Source organism: Uranotaenia lowii, chromosome 2 (genome assembly GCF_029784155.1).
Source record: "Uranotaenia lowii strain MFRU-FL chromosome 2, ASM2978415v1, whole genome shotgun sequence".
NCBI classification, from domain to species: domain Eukaryota; kingdom Metazoa; phylum Arthropoda; class Insecta; order Diptera; family Culicidae; genus Uranotaenia; species Uranotaenia lowii.
Window position 1 is genome coordinate 151,592,965 of NC_073692.1, and position 20,326 is coordinate 151,613,290.

The 20,326-nt window shown below is 37.9% G+C and overlaps 2 protein-coding genes across 3 annotated transcripts in view; one reads left to right on the top strand and one right to left on the bottom strand.

Moving 5' to 3' along the window:
- The first annotated feature begins 2,507 nt into the window (after positions 1 to 2,507).
- On the top strand, positions 2,508 to 11,144 carry LOC129746780 (uncharacterized). Its single transcript, XM_055740660.1, has 4 exons — positions 2,508 to 2,661; positions 2,828 to 3,081; positions 9,710 to 9,806; positions 9,867 to 11,144. Exons 2-4 carry the CDS (start codon positions 2,865 to 2,867, stop codon positions 10,450 to 10,452), a joined length of 900 nt encoding a protein of 299 aa, XP_055596635.1. The 5' UTR covers positions 2,508 to 2,661; positions 2,828 to 2,864; the 3' UTR covers positions 10,453 to 11,144.
- Positions 11,145 to 17,075: 5,931 nt separating this feature from the next.
- The window catches only part of LOC129749042 (sodium-coupled monocarboxylate transporter 1-like), a 31,771-nt gene continuing 28,520 nt past the window's right edge, over positions 17,076 to 20,326 (bottom strand). For both annotated transcript variants that reach the window (XM_055743867.1, XM_055743868.1), the window contains exons 4-5: positions 18,531 to 18,940; positions 17,076 to 18,472 (exon numbers count right to left, since the gene is read on the bottom strand). In XM_055743867.1, the coding sequence (XP_055599842.1) occupies positions 17,425 to 18,472; positions 18,531 to 18,940 (1,458 nt within the window). In that variant the 3' untranslated portion in view covers positions 17,076 to 17,424. The remainder of the gene's footprint in view (positions 18,473 to 18,530; positions 18,941 to 20,326) is intronic.

The following is a 20,326-nucleotide window of genomic DNA, read 5'->3' on the forward strand; positions in this document are numbered from 1 at the left end:
GCAACGATAATAGAATAAATTAATATCAATATACTGAGATAGTAGTTTATTTGATTTTTTAACTAAAAATTGACTTGATTTAATTTGAAGTATTTTAGAGCAAAAAATCGAGTAGTTTGTAGACTTCAAGAAATTTGTTCAATAAAATAAAACCTTTATTTTTAACTTTCTTCAGATATGTTAGGAATATTTGTCTTTCCAAAATTTTGAAAAACTGTAGAATTTACTTCTAAGATCATTATCAAAATAGTAATCCTTCATTAAATTAAGTATTATAAACAAATCCAGATTCATTTTTATCTTTTCCTAGCTGACCCGGTGTGCTTTGCTATACTGCTAAAATTAATGGCAATTTTACCAACGAGATTAACTCTTGTTCTTAAATATTCTTAGCTGTATTCAAAAACTGTGCTATAATTTGTTTTCCAATCATTATTTTATATCTAAAATTAAGACACCGTATTTATTTATTCATAAGTTCTAAAATTTTGGTGCAATAAATGTTTTACTTGTATAAAATTCCTCCCCTAGCTAAAATTGAATTCATTTGCTTGATCACTTGCCAAGTCATTAAACATATAATTATTAGAGTCTTTCTGTTTAATAATCAATACCAATCCCTTCTATGCGAAATTTGCTCGACCATTTTTCGAGTAATTATAAAAAAGTTTGGGCCCTTTTCAAGCTTCTCACTGAAATAAAAGGAGGAGTCGAAATTTTTGTTTCTATGATAGAAAAAGCAAATCAAGCTCAATCTAAGTTAGGTTTAGAGTGGGAATGGGCATCTCATTTCTTTCTATGTTTTTTGTAGTTTAGATAACTAATTTGTGAAAGACAAGTGACAAGTGACAATCTTAACCTAAGGAAACAATTGTAATCATACAAAACGAGTTTGACTCCTTAAAACCTGAAGGTATGAGCCGTTTCAAATAAATAAATTACAAAAAAAAATACTTTTCTATGACAAATTTGACTCCATTTGCGTAAAATGTTATCGAGTTAGGCAAAAAATGTATAAGAGCCTCCCACTTCCCTTCATCCCCCAACTGAAGGGTAAGCATAGAAACATTTCTTCATCGAAAAAACCTTCCCCTACTAAAGTTGGTTTCTTTCGTATGACTTATTTTATAGACCCCCTTCCCTTTTCCTTTGCTCCCAATGCAATTCGGGAGGAGTCTGAAATAATCATAGAACCGTTTCCCATATCCAAACATCCTCTCCTCCTTTCATTCTCCCCACTGGAAGAAGAGAGGGGTCTCAAATAATCATTGAAACATTCCTCGTTCCAAATACCCACACATGTCAAATCTGGTTCCATTTGCTTGATTAATTCTTGAGCTATGTTAAAAATTTAAGAGAGCTCTCCTCCTCCCCTTTCTATCGCCCCTCTGGGAAAAGGAGGGGTACCAATTATCCATTGAAATTTTTTCGTAGTCAAATACCCTCACATGCCAAATTTAGTGCCATTTGCTTGAATGGTTCTCAAGTTATGCAATCATTCCTCTTTTGCCTTGGAGACCCCTCCCTCTTACCAGATGGAGGTCCCTTCTGGTAAGAGGGAGGGGTCTCAAACTGTAATAGGAAACTCTCTCGGTCTCAAAAACACCCACCTATCAAGTTTCAAGCAAATCGACTTAGCAGTTTCAGAGTCTATGTAAGGAACAGACAGACATACTTTCGGAAATCCATTTTCCATGTACATATATTCTAAGTAAATTTGAATTTCGAATCCACCTACCAACTCCTACAGTTTCCTTTTAAATAAACTAACATTGAGTCACTATCAGTGACACGTGTTGCTAAATACCGTTTATTCCACTCATCCCTCGAGTGATGCTAATGTAAATCGGTATCAACAAGCAGTAAACATTTCGCTACACGGAAAAACTATCGTACAAGATGTTAAAACGAAAAAATATCCCTATGTATCGCATATTTCCCTTAAATTTTTGGTTTTCCAAACCAAAATCGCAAAACACCCAAAAGTTGTCACCACACATCCTGCCAAGCATTTGTTTCGGTTACTCACCTTTCGTTTCCCTTCATCTTGGCCACCCTTCATCAAAACAAAAATCCTCATCGCACACCTATCGTTTTGGCACCCCAGCCTGTCGTCTAACGTCGGTTCGCTACCCAAAATCAATAACAGCAAACAACTCGGTCGTCCTTATCCAATGAGGTTCATAACGGGTGACGAAAATCACCAAATTGCATATTTGGCACGGCATTCACTTGTAAAAGAACACATTTTACATGGCAACCGTTGTCACCTGCCGAATTTGCCTAATAAATTCTAGTTACATGCATGGAAACTTATAAATTTATCATCACCTCTGTATGTATCACATTGGTCTTTACCTTGTGGAAATCGCAGTGTAGCTATTTCGTATCCTGGTTCCCCCACCACCACCGAATGTCGCACCCGGCTACCATGGACCAGACGACAAATGTTTATCCTTTTGGCGCTCTCTCCCTGCCCAATGATTTCGTGTCACGAAATTCTGACGTCGCGACGCACACACAGGAAGACGAAGGATGAAAGATGCCTACCCCGTGCGCATGCGTTCCTTTTTTGTTTGATGGTGAAAATTTCCAGTTTTTCTTCGACTGTTGAGAATTCCTTAAGTGAAACAGGCTTCACGGAGCAGTTATTTTGTGAAAGTAAGCTTTTTTGTGATAAAGATTTTTTCAATTGTTGATTGAATGTGATCACTCGTGCGATTGATTTGTGAAAACGGTGTTGAACACCACGTTAAACAAGTGATGAAGCGTTAATTAACAGAATTCGTCTTTTTTCATCCCTGACAAACATTTGCAAACATCCCAGGAGGAACGCTAGAAAGAAAGGAAAAACCCTAAAAGCGATGAGTTGTGTCGGGGATTGCTCCGAGTTGGGGCCACCGCCCGATATGATCCTGTCGATGCCACCGCCGCCGCTTTCGTCCTTCTTGTTGCCGCGGAACGTCCTGGCGCCAAAGCCCCCAAACAGTTCGCTGTCCTGCATAGCGGCCTTCATGTGTGAACCATCGCTCAAACCGAACGAACAATCCGGGATGGATCTCATCGAGCTGTCGGGAAATGGTGAATAATTAAAATCGATTTCTTTCCTGTTGCAATTTCGAGCTGCCATGGATTTCGGGTGCTCGGGCAATATTTGTCGGACAGGTTTCGTTAACACTTTCTTTCAGAATTGTGGTGTTCAACTGGGCACAGTAGTCAATTTTTTTTGTTCTCTGCTGGAAATGAATGAAAAAATAACTTTATTTGCCAGATCAAGCCAAGAGAAAGCAGACCGGGCAAATATGCATTAACACCGTCAACTGGGGCATCATGCAACACTTTTCAACTTCAGAAACTCCACAGATAATCATACTGCTTGGACATCAAAAGTTTTAAGGTCGATGGGACATCAAATTGATGTTGTTATAAAAATTATTGGTTTCACCAGATATTTTCAAATTGACAAAAACATGCGATTTTCACCCTACTAAGAAAAAAGGGTAGGTTGCATCAAGCATAGTTTTTAATGGAAAATCAAATTAGAGCGTTTGAAAATTTACAGTTTTTGATATATTTGTGATGTCATAACGCATAAAACACCTATTGCAGCAATTTTCGGTTTTGTTCGAATAAAATTATCAATTTATTTTTTTAAAAATGTTAAAAAACCATTAGGGTGCTACACACATTTAGAGGTAAAAAATACATCCAAAAAATTCTATTAGCTTCAATCATAAAAATAATTGTTTGGGTGGATGAAATTTTGAAATAAACAAACGTGTGATGCAAAACAATCATATTCCAGCATTTGGTAACGAGATTTGAAAGGTGAATCTTTACTTTGTATTTTAATGTATTTTAGTCCAGACTGGTTACTGAATAATAAAAATATTTATTTAAAAAATGGTTATTGTTCGAACTATATTTTTACACCAACAGTGTTGCTATAGGGTGTTATGTATAAAGTTTGTAGGTAATATCATTAAGACAATCTGCCATACTGAGTAAAGTTTTTTACGGCATCGAAAAATGTAAAAATTTGTACAGCGTTGTGTGACTACACACATCTTGAATTGGCTGATTCACAAAGTATGACTAATAATCAAGCCCAACACAAGACTCCAAAATAAGTTCCAGAATTCAGTGTTGTTATTGAAAATCAAAATGATACCAAAATGCACACCGTTACAAGTCAATGTAATCATAAAGGGATAGTCTGAACAGCAAAATGAACTTTTCATGCGACCCTACATATAGAAGTGCTGTTTCAGACAGGAAGGGGAAGGGTTATTCATGCTAATAGGAAATCCAACTTAGCAGATAGGATTGATGAAATAGAAAATATTGAAATATACATAAAAATACAGAGAAAATGGAAAGTTCTCACCAATTTTTTGTAGTAATCAGAGATGCTGCATTGCAAATTCTTGCTTCAAACTGAATTACATTCCCTCGCATTTCATAGTATCTCGATATGCATATTTCGCTCTGCTTAACACAAACTTGCAAATGCCGAAAATCAAATTATTTAATTGATCCCCGTTTCCGCGAAATGGCTTAGAAAATTGTTTATATAGACATTGAAATCAATTTTGAAGATTTAAGAAGCAAAATGCAACCCCGGAAAAGATTTCTTTCAAATTATCTAAATTATAAATATCATGGAACAAACTCACCGGATGTAGGTCAGTAAATTTCTGTGGAATTATTTTTTCTGGTCAGCTCCTGATTATTTCTGGCACTGTCTAGCACCTTGAGGCTCAATATATTCCTTCTCCCGAGGAAGACGTTATACAATTACTGGCGCGAAATATCGTCTGGCAATGCAATTTACATGATTTGAACGATTTTAAATGGTTAAAATACTGCAAAAATATAAATAAAAACACAATTTTCACATTCGAAATTTTGAATTTTTGATGGCAAAAAACGCGTCTATTCAACTCAGCCACAGCCTACCACCAAAATGTAAAAATTTGTACATCTATTTCACGATTTTTTAAATTTGATTCAAAAGAATCAAAAACTTTTGAAAACTATCTCACGATGTGAGAAACTAAGTCATCATCATTTTGTTATAATTAAATGATAACTCTATCACATTATATTAAAATTAAAATTGAATAGGTGTTGTGGTTAAATGATAGATGGTCAAACACAACAACTTAAGGGCGTGTTTTCTTAAAATTAGCTGTAATGCACTTATTATATTTTAGCTCCAAGAGCCTCATTTTACTTTGAAGAGGGTCATTGAAAAAAAAAATCTTTTATCAAATCATCGAAAGCTACTCATTAGGCATTACTCAGCTTTTTGTGGCAAAATTTTGTGATGGTATACACTGCTGGAAATAAGTATAAAGACAAGCTGTAATAGGGAATTCTGCACTTTACTGTGATTTTTCAATTCAACACTTGTCCACGGTCGATTCATAGAAGAATGCCATTTCTTGAAATACTGTTGTTTTGCAAGATTCATGCATCTTAAAATAAATATGCTTTAAAAACGGATTTTCGGGATGGAAATAAGTATAAAGACAAAGGCTATTTTATAAGAAAAACATGTTTTTATTGATCTTATTTTCAAAAACAATGGACTTTAATAATGTGTAGCATCGCCTTTCTTAGCAATGACTTCTTGCAATCGTCGTGGCATAGAAGTTATGAAGCTTTTCAAAACGTTCGGATCCTGATTAGACCTTTCGTCCTGAATCACCATTTTAATTTGTCCAGCCGTTTCATAACTTCGGCCATGCTTGAAAATGTTACGGGAGAGAAGCCCCCAAACGTTTTCGATCGGATTTAGATCCGGACTGCAGGCTGGCCACTCCAAAAGAGGGATGTTATGAAGTTCCAAGAATTCTTTTGTAGCTCTGAGACCAGGCCCATCGATGGTTGCTAAAACTCGAATCGAGTACATTCAGCAACAAATTTATCAACCCATCATCGCACCAACAGTTGCTAACTTGATTCGAGAAATAGCATTCGAGCAGTAGGTTGTTATAGGATGCGTTTATGTAGCAACCCGGTAGCAACGCAGCCGGTAGTCGCTATCAGAAAATAAACAAACACAAATACCAAACTGGATCGCAACAATGGATGCGAAAATAAGTAAGTAGATAAAAACGCAACCAATCAAAACATCCAAACTGCCAACCGAAATAGCAACTTGCGGTGGGCTTATTCTGAGTCCATCCGGGTAGAGATGAAACAAACAGGTGTCTTTCCAGCCATACTTATACCATGCCGGCCCAGATCATGACAGAACCTCCACCAAAGTTTCGTTTTTTTCTCGTTGGCCTCTTCTGCTCTTTTCGTACCAGCGGCTGCTAAAACCATCTGGCCCGTCTAGGTTGAACTTCTTCTTGTCACTAAAACCACGTTTGACCACTCTTGGTCCCAAAATTGGTACATGCGTTGTTTTGGTGAAGGAAACATTATGATCGTCTTTGAGAACTTTCCGAATCCGACGCCCAGATACTGTCAGATTCATCTCCGCCTTGATTTCCCCAGAAGACAGCTTTTGGTGGACCCCCAGTCGTTTTATTTCCCTCTTTCATCTCGGCGTCAGGGAAGATGGAAGCCCACATCGCTTCTTTGTAGCATATTTTTCGTCTACTCGCAGATAATTATGCATCACATCCTTACTCCTACCAATCCTGATGCCGATTTCACGCAAAGTTAGCCCTTGTTTTCGAAGAGTATCTACTCTACCCTTCTCATTATCGCTCAAAGGGCTATTTTTTGGCATTTTTCCTGTAAATATCAAATAAAATGTGAAAACCCTTACCAATGATGTTTTCTTTCTTTGTCATCATCAATTCACTTCGTATTGTGCAAAACTTTTCACTATCAGCGTAAAAAATATCCTCCGTGAGCGAAATTGAACAGAAGCAAACAACTGTCTTTATACTTATTTCCAGGCGCAAAATGAAAAAAATTTATACTCTGACACGCACACATGCATTCAAACCCATTCTGACACACAGATAATATTCTACTCACCACTACATTTACATTGACTAGCATTCGGTTACAGTTGTGTACACTGTAAAAAAAGAGCAGTAAAAACTATGTTGTCTTTATACTTATATCCAGTAGTGTATTGACGAATAACTTGAAAACGCGTCTAGTTTGAAAAAAGTTTATCGGTAGAATGAATAAAAACGCTGACAGTAAAAAAAAGATTGAGCTTCTTCGATTACACCCTTTCTCAATCGGTGAGACCTAATTTCGGCTTAGGAACTGGAGACGTGTTAGATCCAAAGCCTTGGTAACGAGATCGGCCAATTGATCATGCGTAGATGTTAATTCAATTTTCAGAGTACCATTCGCAACGTGATGGCGGATATAAATATGCTTGGTCCGCTTCGTGTCCAGTTTTTTCGCCTTACCAATGCATACTTTTTTGTTCTCGCAAATAACTACCAGTGGTTTCATTTCCTTGACTTCCAAATCAGCCAGGAGTTGGGCCAACCAAATCGCCTCAGAAGCAGCAGAACTTAGTATTCGGATTCACTGGAGGATAATGCCACAGTTGATTGTTTTTTGCTTGACCTGGAAACGCTGGAGTCAAAAACTTTGAAAATAGATTCGCTCACCGACTTCCGGCCTTCAACATCAGACGCCCAATCCGCATCGGGAAAACCCATCAGAGACTCAGCTTTTTCATTTCGACGAAATATCAGGCTTGTTTTCGTAGTGCCTTTCAGGAACCTTGCGAGCCTCTTCAAGCAGTTACAATGTTCCTCACAGGGTGCCTGTTGGAAACGACCTAGATATCCAACAGGGTAGTAAATGTCTGGACGAATACAAAGCATAGTGTACATCATGCTTCCTAGTAGTTCTCGATATGGTTCCTTGGTAGGTAATCTCTTGCGCTGGAGCTGCAAGCCTTTTTCCAACGGTGTTTTAACTGAATTGCACTCTTTCATGCCGAAGCTATCCAAATTTCATCGACGTGAGCTTCCATTGTAAGCCGGAGCGTTCCATGGTTTCGATCGTAGACCAGCTTGATCCCAAGGAAATGATGCACTTCACCGCAATCCGTCATGCTGAATGCTTCTGATAGCTGTTTCTTGAAAATCACGAGCGTTTCAATCTTTCTTGCCATGAGTAGCAGATCATCAACGTCCAGAATGGCATACATTTCATCTCCTTCAGTGCATCTTGTGTAAAGGCAGGAATCGTATTTCGACCTACGGAAATCCATCTTCAGCATTTGATTGTTAAACCTGTCGTTCCAACAGCGTGGCGACTACTTGAGGCCATACAACGACTTCACAATTTGCACACAGCATTCGGTTCCGTTTTGACATCTTAGGAAACTTCTATGTAGATATCCTTGACAACTACATCTACATGTCGAAAGGCCGTCTTCAAGTCCATCTGGTAAACATGGAACTCGTACTGCACAGCCACAGCAAGTACTGTACGGATCGTTGACAAGCTGGCCACTGGAGCATACGTGTCTTCTACGCGCTGCAAATACCCCTTAACAACCAACTTCGCCTTGTGTTTGACATCTCGACCATGTTTATCCTGTTTGATACGGAACAACCATTTTGACTTCTAAGACCTTATCGCTGTAGGACACGGTACGAGGTCTCACACTTGATTCACACCAGTTCGTCTTGAATGGACCGCAATCATACCTCTCGATCCGGTCGTTGCCCAATGTCGTCATAGCAAGTCGGCAGATCTGTCGATAATTGAGAACTAGCTGAAATGGTACTATAACCGATGAGTCAAACAACTTACTACACTCCTCGGAACTTGCTGACCTTCATCGGTTTATGGTTCTTTTTGCCTGAGAAAGCGGCTGCCTTCGATTTTCCAGATTCCTCTTGTCATCTGGTCCGCTTCATCTCTTCGGCCATTAAACGCTGCTAAGCCACCTCCAGAATCAAATTTTTTTCGGAAAAAATTCTCAAGTGCGATCACCGGTGGATCGTACAAATCTGGTAGGGTTTAGAATAACGAAACCACCGCATCCGCTTCTTCAATCCTGGCTCCAGCCATTCTTAACAGCCGCAACAAATCCTCAAAGACCAACAGATGCGTCTGCTTCGATTCTCCTTCTCGTAACTTCTTTCTGCCCAGTTGCTTCCGTAGCAATTCTGAGCGGTTATCGATTTCCTCGTCTGAAGAGCGTTCCACATCTGACGTGCCGTAACTTTGTCCTGTCCGTTTCCAGACACTCGTTAGCCAGGAAACTTACGATGAACGACTTGGCTTTCTTATTCCCTTCAACGAATTTCGTCCTTTCATAATGCACATCTGGAGCCTCTTCCGTCAACGTCCTTAATAAGCCCACGGAATCCAGGAACATCTTCACTCTGAAGCTCCAATTTTGAAAACCAGGACCTCCGTTAAACTGCGGAATTCCATTAGAACTGTCCTTGGCGTGGGTGCCCATAACTTTTTGATGGTATCTTGAGGAATAACTTGAAAACGCGTCTAATTTGAAAGAAGTTTATTGGTAGAAATGTATGAAAACGCTGACAGTTTAAAATAAGATTGCTTCGATCGAACCGATTATTTAAAGGGCTTCTTCAATTACAAAAATAATTAAGCCAACGATATTTTCATTTCAATTATGAAAATTCTGTAACGTTTTTTTTTTTTTAAATTCCGTTCGATAAAAGTCTCTGCGTTTCTTACGTTCTGAACCAAAATATAATCATTCTATGGTTTTACTTATTCTTTATAGCAATCGACGATACCTGGGTATTTGTTCTGATTTCATCATGTGTTGGTGTTCTTTTGCTTGGAGCTCTTCTGGCAATGATCCTGATCAAATGCAGAGAGTATGAAAAATCTGAACTATGTCAAAGTATCTTTACTAATTATTTGTTATTTTCTTACAGCTCTTACAACAATTTCTCTTATCATGATAGCAATTTGAAGCATCCTCCGCTGGCATCGCTCAATGATCCCCACATGGGAACTACTAAGTCAGGCTTCCTGCCAGGAACGATTTTGTATCCGACAAATCAACAGATCACTCCAGACAACCGAACTTTGTGGGCCACTCTGACTCCTCATGGCACAACACAACACTTCATTTCGGATACCTACTACAATCCGGAAGATCACTACGAAGTCATAGACTACGGACGCAAACATGAGCAATACATTCCGTCAAATCAAAACACTATCACCAAGAACAAAAATTCTTTTGAGAACAATGGATTCGTCGACTACGATTACGAGGACCCAACGCCTTTGATGGAATCTTACAATAACTTTGACGACATGGACTCCGGCTATCAGGAACCCCAGGAAGTCATCGGAACGCTCAACCGGAACCGCTCGATTGTATCCTCACCAACTCGAATCGAAAACCCGAATCTGGCTCCTCTGAACATGTATCCGACTCATCGCAGCAATGCCACACTGAACAGCAAAAAGAATGCTACGCTCAGCCGACGGATCAGTGATATTAAGAACTAAATGGATTCCTGAGGTCTCTTGGCAAAAGAACGAGAGACTAAATGTGAACGGAGTTTCCTAAAATTAATAACATTTTTGCTCGAACAATTCAAACAGTAGCTCTAGAACAAACATAGCTTTCGGTAGACTTTTGTTTCGCTAAGTTTATTAACTTAAGGAAGTGAAATATGTCAGTAATTTAACAAACAAAAATGAAATAATTGAAAGCTCCATCCTACTAGCAGCGAAAAAAATTTATAACAAGAAGAGTGAAAAATCATATTTTATCGTATCGTAACGACTAGCTGCATTTATTTTATTCAATCGTACTATTGAATGTCTACTCTTATCAGGCGATAACATAAAAATAACACAAACTCAAACCAGACACATATGGAAATATTTACCAATCACATAACTACAAACACATCTAATCCAATAGCAACATTCAAGCTCAGCAAAACACCGCCAATGGCTAGCATAAAACAACATAAAATACTAAACAGAACACACATCATTATTGACGGTCAACATTCCTAAATGCATACTAAGAAGAGGAAACGAGAATTGATTTCAAATACCTAGCACTTAAGATGGAATTCAGAAACTGTCCTGTCAAAGTCTATGACTTTGTTGAGAGAGAAATAAAAAACATAAATCAATCAAACAATTGGATGCAATAAAACCGGTCGTGAGCATTTTACTTTCAAAAACGTGTTGATTTTATTTTGGCAAATGTCTATACTAAATTTTATCACAGGAAGCTGTTGAAAACCAGTTTCACCGGAAATATCAAGCCTCAGCAATAATTTTACTGAAACTCAAGCAATTTTCATATTTTCTGAACTTGCAGACTTTTAAACTTGCATATAATTTTCTATACTAGTAAATTTATCAATCCAATGAAATCGTTTTGGTTTTTTCTGCTTTAATTGATTGTCGAGAGTAATTGAAGTTGTGCAAGGAAAAGAAGAGTCTAAATCGCTTTGTGTCAGAATTCGCTTTGTCTTATTTTTTTTGTGATTTGACTCTCTACAATTCTAACGCAATTCCTAAAGATAGACGTCGTCATCTTTTGCTCCGAAGTCAACACCCACAAGTCAGACCCTACTCCAATAATGAACTTTCTAGGAGGTGGAATTATTGATATAAATTTCTATGCCGGACCGGCATAGACTTGCTTTCTAAAACCTAGCATTATCCTTCCAGCGCATCCGGCAACGTCGCTAAGAGCTGGCATTGTTCTCCCAGCCAAGATGTGCTGTGCGTGTATATGTAAACCAACCGGTAAAAGAAATCAGTTAAATTTCCTATTCCCTGCCTATTTCCATCACATACTCATCCTTTTCTCATCAATGACAAAGGAGGATGAAAAAGAAACACCGGCCAAACGGCAGACGGCTAAAGCCGTGACAGAAAGACTATGGCAATAAAACTTCGTTTGCTTACCGACTCAGATGATGCACTGGGTAAGGTATCCGACTGGTAAGCCGAGATAAAAATGTTGCAGTAAGTACAATTCTTTCTTTATATTTTTTGTTCAGGGACGAATTATCCATTAGGATGAAAATTCCTTAAAAAGATTTTCTTGCTTCGCTTGAATGTAGTGGTGATGCATCATTTTGCTTGGGAGCTTGAGTCTGAATACCATATAGTGATTTTCTAATCGTATCATCTTTGGTACAGTACACTTTTCAGCGCATTTTCGGCTCAGAGATTTGCTAAATAGGTATTGGATTTTTGCAACCTCTTCTATGGGGATTTGCACTCTTCCTCAACAACTTGGCTCTTCGACTCCGGACTTTTTTGAATGACCTCACTGTGGCAGCAGCTAAATGATTTTTGAGTGGCTCTGGTTTCTAGCTTGGAGAACTTTAAAAAGTTTTTGGCTCGTTGAAATTTTTGTGATTTGGCTAATGCATGTAGGTTATCAACCATGGGTGCTCGGATTCACCACAGTTTCTGCCTAAGTATGATGTTATCTTAGATTATGAAGTTCGACAAATCTCCAATGCAGCGCGCCACCATACCCAGACCCCATGGCTTCGTATTTATGAAGTGAATGTATTGCGTGTATTGATGTAGGGTATATTTTGGAAGAACGAGTCAATCAGGTGGGCTACACAGAAAAAAAATCTGAATCTTTAACGACACTGAAATTGAAAACCTTTATTATTACATGACATGGAACGCGATTTATTTATGTAAATTTACAAAATAAAAATGGTTGAATACTTAAAAGCACTGAATTCTAATGACACAAATATTACTTGACACGGAACGCGATTATTTGATGTAAATTTACATCACATATGATGTAAATAAAAAGAAGCATCACATACGACGGAATTTTCAGTGCGAATTAAATATTACACGTCTTAATATTTTACATGTCTTTCAAATTTTACACGTCGGTTGAAGATTACAGACGTGTAATATTCAATTCGCACTGAAAATTCCATCATATGTGATGCTTCTTTTTCGTTACATCATATGTGATGTAATTTTACAATTTTTTTTTGGTCACACGAAATTCTCAACAACACTGAATTGGAAATTTCTCAAAATTACACGACATGAAATATTACAATACACTGAACGTGATAATGTCATGTGAAATTATAAACTGTGAAGAACAAGACCAGACAAATGTGACAAAAACTGTTAAGTCAAGTCGTGCGCAAAAGTATTTTCCCCACGCGCGAGTAAGTTAATCGGTGTTGATGGTTCCCGGAGATACCGGAAAAGCAGGGATGCGGTTCTGGAAGCGGATTTACGGTGTTCAACATTGGATCCGGTACTTCGCGGAAAAAATTAATGAAATAAAAAATAACGTGTGTTAAAAAAAAGTTTTACCGCTTAATAAAATGAAGCATATTAATTATAGATGAGTTTTATTTTTATTAAGAGACGTGAAAATTCCAGTATATTAACAATAAATAAAACAAAACAAATTCCAATTGGAAAGTTTTTCTTCCAACATTCAGTGATTTTATAATTTACATCATTTTTATTTTACACGTTGCTAAATTTAACATCATTTTTTATTTTACACGTTGCAAAATTTTACTGGCGTGTAATTTCCAACTAGCACTGAATATTCCGTCATATATGATGCTTCTTTTTATTTACATCATATGTGATGTAATTTTACAGATTTTTTTGGTAGTGTGTAGTTTACTTATAGGTATTCCGACATCCGTGTATATACCTGGCCAGCTGGCAACTGATTGAACATTCTTATTATATAGTCAGTTCTATGAGGAAACTATGGCCACTTATGGGATTCGAACCCAAAAGTTTTCTTGCCGATACCGGGAATCGAACCTAATACGCATGGCATACCAAAACCAGACCCGCGCCAGCCTATCCGCTAGACCACATCGGCGCTGAAATTTCTGGGATTAAATTGGCTCTGTCTTGAGTAGTAAGACTTTGCTGATTAAGTTATTTTTTATGTTCTTTAATGCTGGCCTCATAACCTGTTCATTAGACTGCCCCAAATTTGTATGGGAAATTCAAAACCTGTGAAATGTTATGCGCTGCAGGTTAAAATTGATCCTAGGCCTAGTGCAAGATCTCATGCCAAATTTGGGCCAGATCGGATCACGTTTAGGGGTCGCTCAACGAGCCGGAAGTTTGTATGGGATTTTGAGACATTTTGTTCGGGAGAAACATGAAAAACCAGTTTTTCATCAATAACTCTGGTTCCCGTCGACCGATTTCTTTCAAAAACGGGTTTTCTTAAAGCCTAAATTATGAAAAACATTTCATCTGAAGACTGCATTTCAATTAGAGTTAAGATAAGAAAGTTATAAGGCTTCAAAAATGGGTTAACTTTTTCAAGGATGGTATTCATCACTGTTAATGAGTCGAGGCGGTCGAACATATTGACGCCTCATTAACAGTGCTGAATACCACCGTTAAAAAAGTTAGCCCATTTTTGAAGCCTTATAACTTTTTTATCCTAACTTTTATCGAAATGCAGTCTTCGCATGAAATATTTGTCATAATTTAGGCTTTAAGAAAACCCGTTTTTGAAAGAAATCGGCCGACGGGAACCAAAATTATTGATGAAAAACTGGTTTTTCATGTTTCTCCCGAACAAAATGTCTCAAAATCCCATACAAACTTCCGGCTCGTTGAGCGACCCCTAAACGTGATCTGTTCTGGCCCAAATTTGGCATGAGATCTTGTACTAGGCCTAGGATCAATTTTAGCCTGCAGCGTATAACTTTTTCAAAAGTCGGGTCATTTGGGGCACTCTATTGTACATCATATGCAAAAATATTCATAGAGCACTGTGCTAGCACAGAGTGAAGGTCGTTAATGCATAGCGTAAGAACTAAAATAGCGTAGGTCCTAAAATTGAACCTTGAGGAACACTCGATTTGATGGCAGCAAAACCAGAGAACGCCATTGAAAAAGACAGATTGTTAAAGACCTTCTAGGTATGATTCTATCAATTTAACGACACCTTTTATATTCACGGACTTCATACTTTTAAATACGGACATCTCTTTATTTTTCTTTAAACTTTCAATCAACTATCCGAAGTCTCCACCCGTCCAAACTTAAACCTATCTTCTCAACAAGTTCACCAAAATCTCAATTCCAATTGGTCTCATAATAACTCGAGCTCTTGAGTGATATGATACATCACCACTACATTCAAACATTCAAGCAAAACAAAAAAAATGTTGACGAAAGAATGAGCATCGAAACCTAGCAAACTTTCTCAACTCGTATTGCCAATGTTCTACTTGGCTCGGTTGAAGAACAGTACCTATTCTCGACTGCTTCCTGGCCGTGATTGTTTATATTCCCCATTGTTTTGTGATTCTTTCGGGCATACGCAACACATATGCCTTGGAGGGCAACGCTATTCGGCGCAGAACCTCTCAATGTCAATAGAGTGCAAATCCTGTGCCAATGATGTGCGAATCCTAAGCAACCAAAAGTCTCGTTAAAAAGGTCGAACACAGCTTAATCAACATAATCAATGTGCTGAAGTTCGTTTTATTCAGCCCAAAATTTAAGTTTTTATTAAAACTTTGAAGTTCCATTACAGATTTGAACGGCCTTCTATTCAGCCCATAAGTAAACTTTTAATCGACAAAAAAAATCTCCTCTCCTCTCTTACTTTGGTCACCACCAACCCATGTGGTGCTGCCGGTTTCTCGGCATCCATCTTTATTCCTCCCATTACCTCCCTCAATTGATCTTACTGAATTGCTTTGTTTTTAACTTTGTTCTAGATACAATACATGCCAGCACGCACGCCAGTTCTGCTACACAATTATTTGATTCGCTTACTCAAGCGATCAAACAACCTAATGGAAAAAATTAGTCCTGGTACCAGATTTGAACCCGATCCTCTGAGATGATAGCCAAACACGCTGCCACGACGCCACGCCTAGATGTTGCCTTGCCGGCAGCTATAATTCGAAGTGGTTATAAGGTTCCTAGAATACCCGCAAGGGCAGCCAGCGGCCAGCAGCAAAGACGCATGTTAATTATTACTAAGAAACATTACGACACGGCGTTTAAATCAATCATCCGTAAAAATAATATCGGTTTAAAAAATTCCATGTTTATAACTGTTAAGCATAAAATTATATAAATTCTTCAGTTTATCTTGATATTTAATTAATGAATTGCTTCAACTGACTTTCAATGTGTGATAAATTCGTAGTAAGTAAATACAGTTGGATGAAATTTTATAAAGTCAAAATATTTACTCTTTTCAAAAACAATCATTTGCGAGTTTGCTTTAAGTTGTTCTGAGTTGAAGTTTCAATATAAATTATACATTTAAAAAATTTTCAAGCTCCACAAATGATTTATTTATTATATGCCCTTTTGTGATGTTCGCTCACATCTCATATTTATGAAATGGCGGACATGTCTCAAAATAGGCTAGTTGAGGAACTTTTTGGAACTTCGAGTCCATAGAAGGCTATTTGAGACCCAATTTGTAACTTTTATTCTGAATGATGCGATTACCATGTCACAAAAAGGCTATTTGAGGAACTTCTTGGGACTTGAAGTTCACAGAAGGCTAGTTGAGACCTAATTTGTAGCTTTTATACTGTGTGGGTGCAATTGACATGTCACAAAAAAGGCTATTTAAGGAACTTCTTGGAACTTGAAGTCTACAGAAGGCTATTTGAGGAACCTTTTGTAACTTTCATGCTGATGTTCGAGAAAATTCGGTTACAATTCCCTTTGGAACCTTTGTTCAGCAAAATTCGAACTTTGGAGGCACTAGTCAGCTGCCATCAACACCAATTAAAAAAGACGCCCGTGTAATTTTTTCAAATCCATCCATTCGGGTATCGTTCTACCGGGGTGATCCCCTGGTGATGGACTCATCACACTCACACTTCACAACGCGAATCACAAAAGATATTCTTGTCTGCCATTTTCGAGAAGGAAAAAAAACGACCGATCTCTATCAAAGCTGAGGAGGAAATGTCATGATTGGCATAGATCCTGATCTGTGGGTGTAGAAGACTCAACCCATTTTTCATTCGAAATTGGTGTAGTTTCAGGTTGCAGGTATCGAAAACGTGACAGGAAATGAAATGAAAGTTTCTAAAAAATGTCATAGCCTAACTAGATTTATTTTTCTATTTCGGTATATTACAGATTCAGGAACTGCTTTTCAATTAAAGTTTATTGAACAGATTAAGCCTTTAAGTTTCAATTTTAAAATAGGTATATGGTTTGTACTAGAATTTTCCAATCAGAACATCTAATCGGTAAAATTTTTCGTTTTTGGTCAAGTTTTTATAAGAAAAATAGCATGAATTTGGAAATCTATTTGATAAAAGTATGCTATAAATCCTAACAAATGAGGAACTTTTGATATGGAACCAATCTTTTTAGACGACTTGAGCAATAACGGGTAAAACAGCTAGTTTGATTTTTTTTATTTCTTAAACTTATACGTAATACCACATCAAAGATAATACCTCACTTCACAAAGCACTATTTGCTTTCGCTTGCTTTCCGCAGTTCCTTGAGCGCCAAGTCCAAATCTGCATAGTGAATGTTGTGCATCCGAAGCGTTTGCTCCTTTTCGTACTGTTTTTGATTTCGCAAGAATGGCGCCAACAGTCGTTGATCGTTAATCTGTCCTCCCCCGGTCATCCAACTAACGACATATGCCACCGCAAAGTAAATGATAACCCCCAACAGGGCGTAGTACATGAAGCTCAACTTAAAGATTGTCGGCACATCATCTTGGGCCTCGGTTGAGGTTGGCGTCACGAGGGTAATGTTCTGTAGAACACTCCAATCGCAACCATCCGTTCGTAAGGGTAACGTTGGAGCTTTGGGATTCATTTGAGCGCCGACTAGAATAGTACCAATCGAGATAACCGAAACGATTGAGCCGGCAATCACTCCACTAGTATTGATGGTTTCTGAAATCATTCCTGAGGTGAACATTCCCAGGAGAGAACCACAGGTTACTCCGGACAGCGAAATGGCCATCTGCATCACTTGACCCATTCGTTCCGCTACGAATACTAAAGCGATGACGATCACTCCAAGAAGAACGACTAGAAATTTCATCACATTACTGGCCGTTTTTTCGGTCGAGTGCGGATAGTGTGGACGAATAAAGTCCTCGTAGATCGTTCCAGCAAGGGTGTTTAAACTCGACGACATTGTAGACAAAGCTGCCGAGAAAATGCCCGCCACAAAGAGTCCTGGAAGACCAGGAATTTTTCCACCTACGTCCATGACGTAGTATGGAAGAATTTGATCCAACTTCTCGATCTTCCGTACAGTATAAGGGTCACAAGATTCATACTTGGCGTAAATCAACATTCCGGTAAAACAGGAACAACTTTTGACGAAGATAAGACCAGCAGTGAAGATGATCAACGAGTTTTTGGCCACCTTAAGATCTGGAACGGCTAGGAATCGTTGTACACAACCTTGACTAACGCCAAGGTTACCGATCCACATGGTTGTCAAACCAAGAAGTACCGTCCAGAATGATGTTCTGATAAAAGGGTTGGGATCCAAGCTGGAAAACAAAAAGCTTCGTTATTGACCCGACTTACTCGAACAGAAAATCAACTCACTTGAAAAACTCCAACCGACCACCCCGGTCGGCAGCTTTCCACACCTCGAAGAATCCACCGACACTTGCAATGCCCAAAACGATGATCACCAGCGAAGAACCGATCATCAGCACAAACTGCAGCGTATCGGTCCAAACGACAGCCCGCAGTCCTCCAACGGTTGTGTAGAAGATACAGATAATGCACAGCACCGGCGTGATCAGATGCAAATTGATTCCGGTAACCTGGTTAAACGCCAAAGCCGGTACGTAAACCACCACCGGTATGTAGATCATGACTGCCAGAGCGTACACGAAGCTCGCAGCACTTCGAACGGTGTTGTCGAAGCGCTGGGACAGGTACGAGAAAACCGATGTGACCTGCAGATCGTAGAACACCGGCAGGTAGATTTTCTCCATCAGAAACATGAGCTGTGGGAAAAATTTAACAGTATAGTTATTGGTAAAATACTGAAACGATAACATGCTTAGTTCTATCAATACAGTTTCACACAACCTCTAAAAAGAGTAATGGACCTAGATACCAATTTTTGTACAAGACACTTTACAGCTTGTACTGTTGAGGCGAGATAAGGCAGACGTTGGTACATTTTTTGAAAACCAATTATTCAGAACTTAAGAAAGTAAATTGGAATCCGAAACAAATAAAAAACATTTTTAACATTCACGAATTCTTACCACAAGTTTTTCCCCTTGCAAGTTATTTAAAAATTTCAGATAGATTTAAAAGGCTCAAGTAGGAGTCGTACTTCATACGAAATGTTTTTATTATAAATCATCTCTTATCGACCACAGACCCGAATGACTCGGGTGGTTAAAAGGTCAATAATAAATTATAATAACAATAAATCTTTTATCGTCTTATATATGAAGTTGGTTATCATAATTAAAACTAGCTATGGAACTTAAAAACTTAGGGAGTTGAAGTGGGAAAATTTTCCTGAAACTAGCTCATCAGGAGAAAAATGTTTAAAATCATAATAAAGCACTTTTGATTCTGAACTTCCACAGTTATACCACAGACAAAGTTATACTTTTAGTAATATTTGCAAATAACATTCAAGTTTCTGGGGGTTTACTCTAAAAACGGTCTGTAAATTAAATGACGACACTTTGGAATGTGACACATTTTTTTTATTGTTCCCAATGCTATTAACCCAAAAAGTAACTGGTTAAAATTTACAAATATATCCTGGCATTTTTGGCCTGAGAATTTTGTTATTTTAAAGTGAAAAACATTGTCATAATTTGCCTTAAAGCACACACCACCTACCACCTTAAACACCTAATTTTATTAGATCTAAATTTAAAAGGATCTTAATTTACATCGTTTTACATTTATATTTCATGGGCTAAGCTTTACATAAATGATGTCGATAATGTGAAAATTGGGTCTCCATTTAAAATTTATTTCTAGAATGATGTAAAATTATGTGCGAAAAAGCGGAATTCTATGGAAAAAGAAAGGATTCAACAACCAAGCGTAGCGTAGTTTTTTTTTGTTTACGGACTAATTTTCTCGCGGAATCGGAAAGCGAAAGTCGTTAGTAATGATCAGTCTAAAAAAAAAGTTGCCTTTATATTGTTATTTGACGACTGTTGGAATATGGGAGAATTGATACTCAGCGGAAACCTATCTTCGATCGGAGGAATAAACTACCGGGCTTTGACTAAGCTCTTAATCTGAATTCAAGGTGTATTTTTGAATTTCAATTAAATATTTTGGTTGAAGAAATGTTAAATGAAATTGTGTTACTTCATGAACACTGTCGAATAAAGAGCGAATTATTTTGTGGG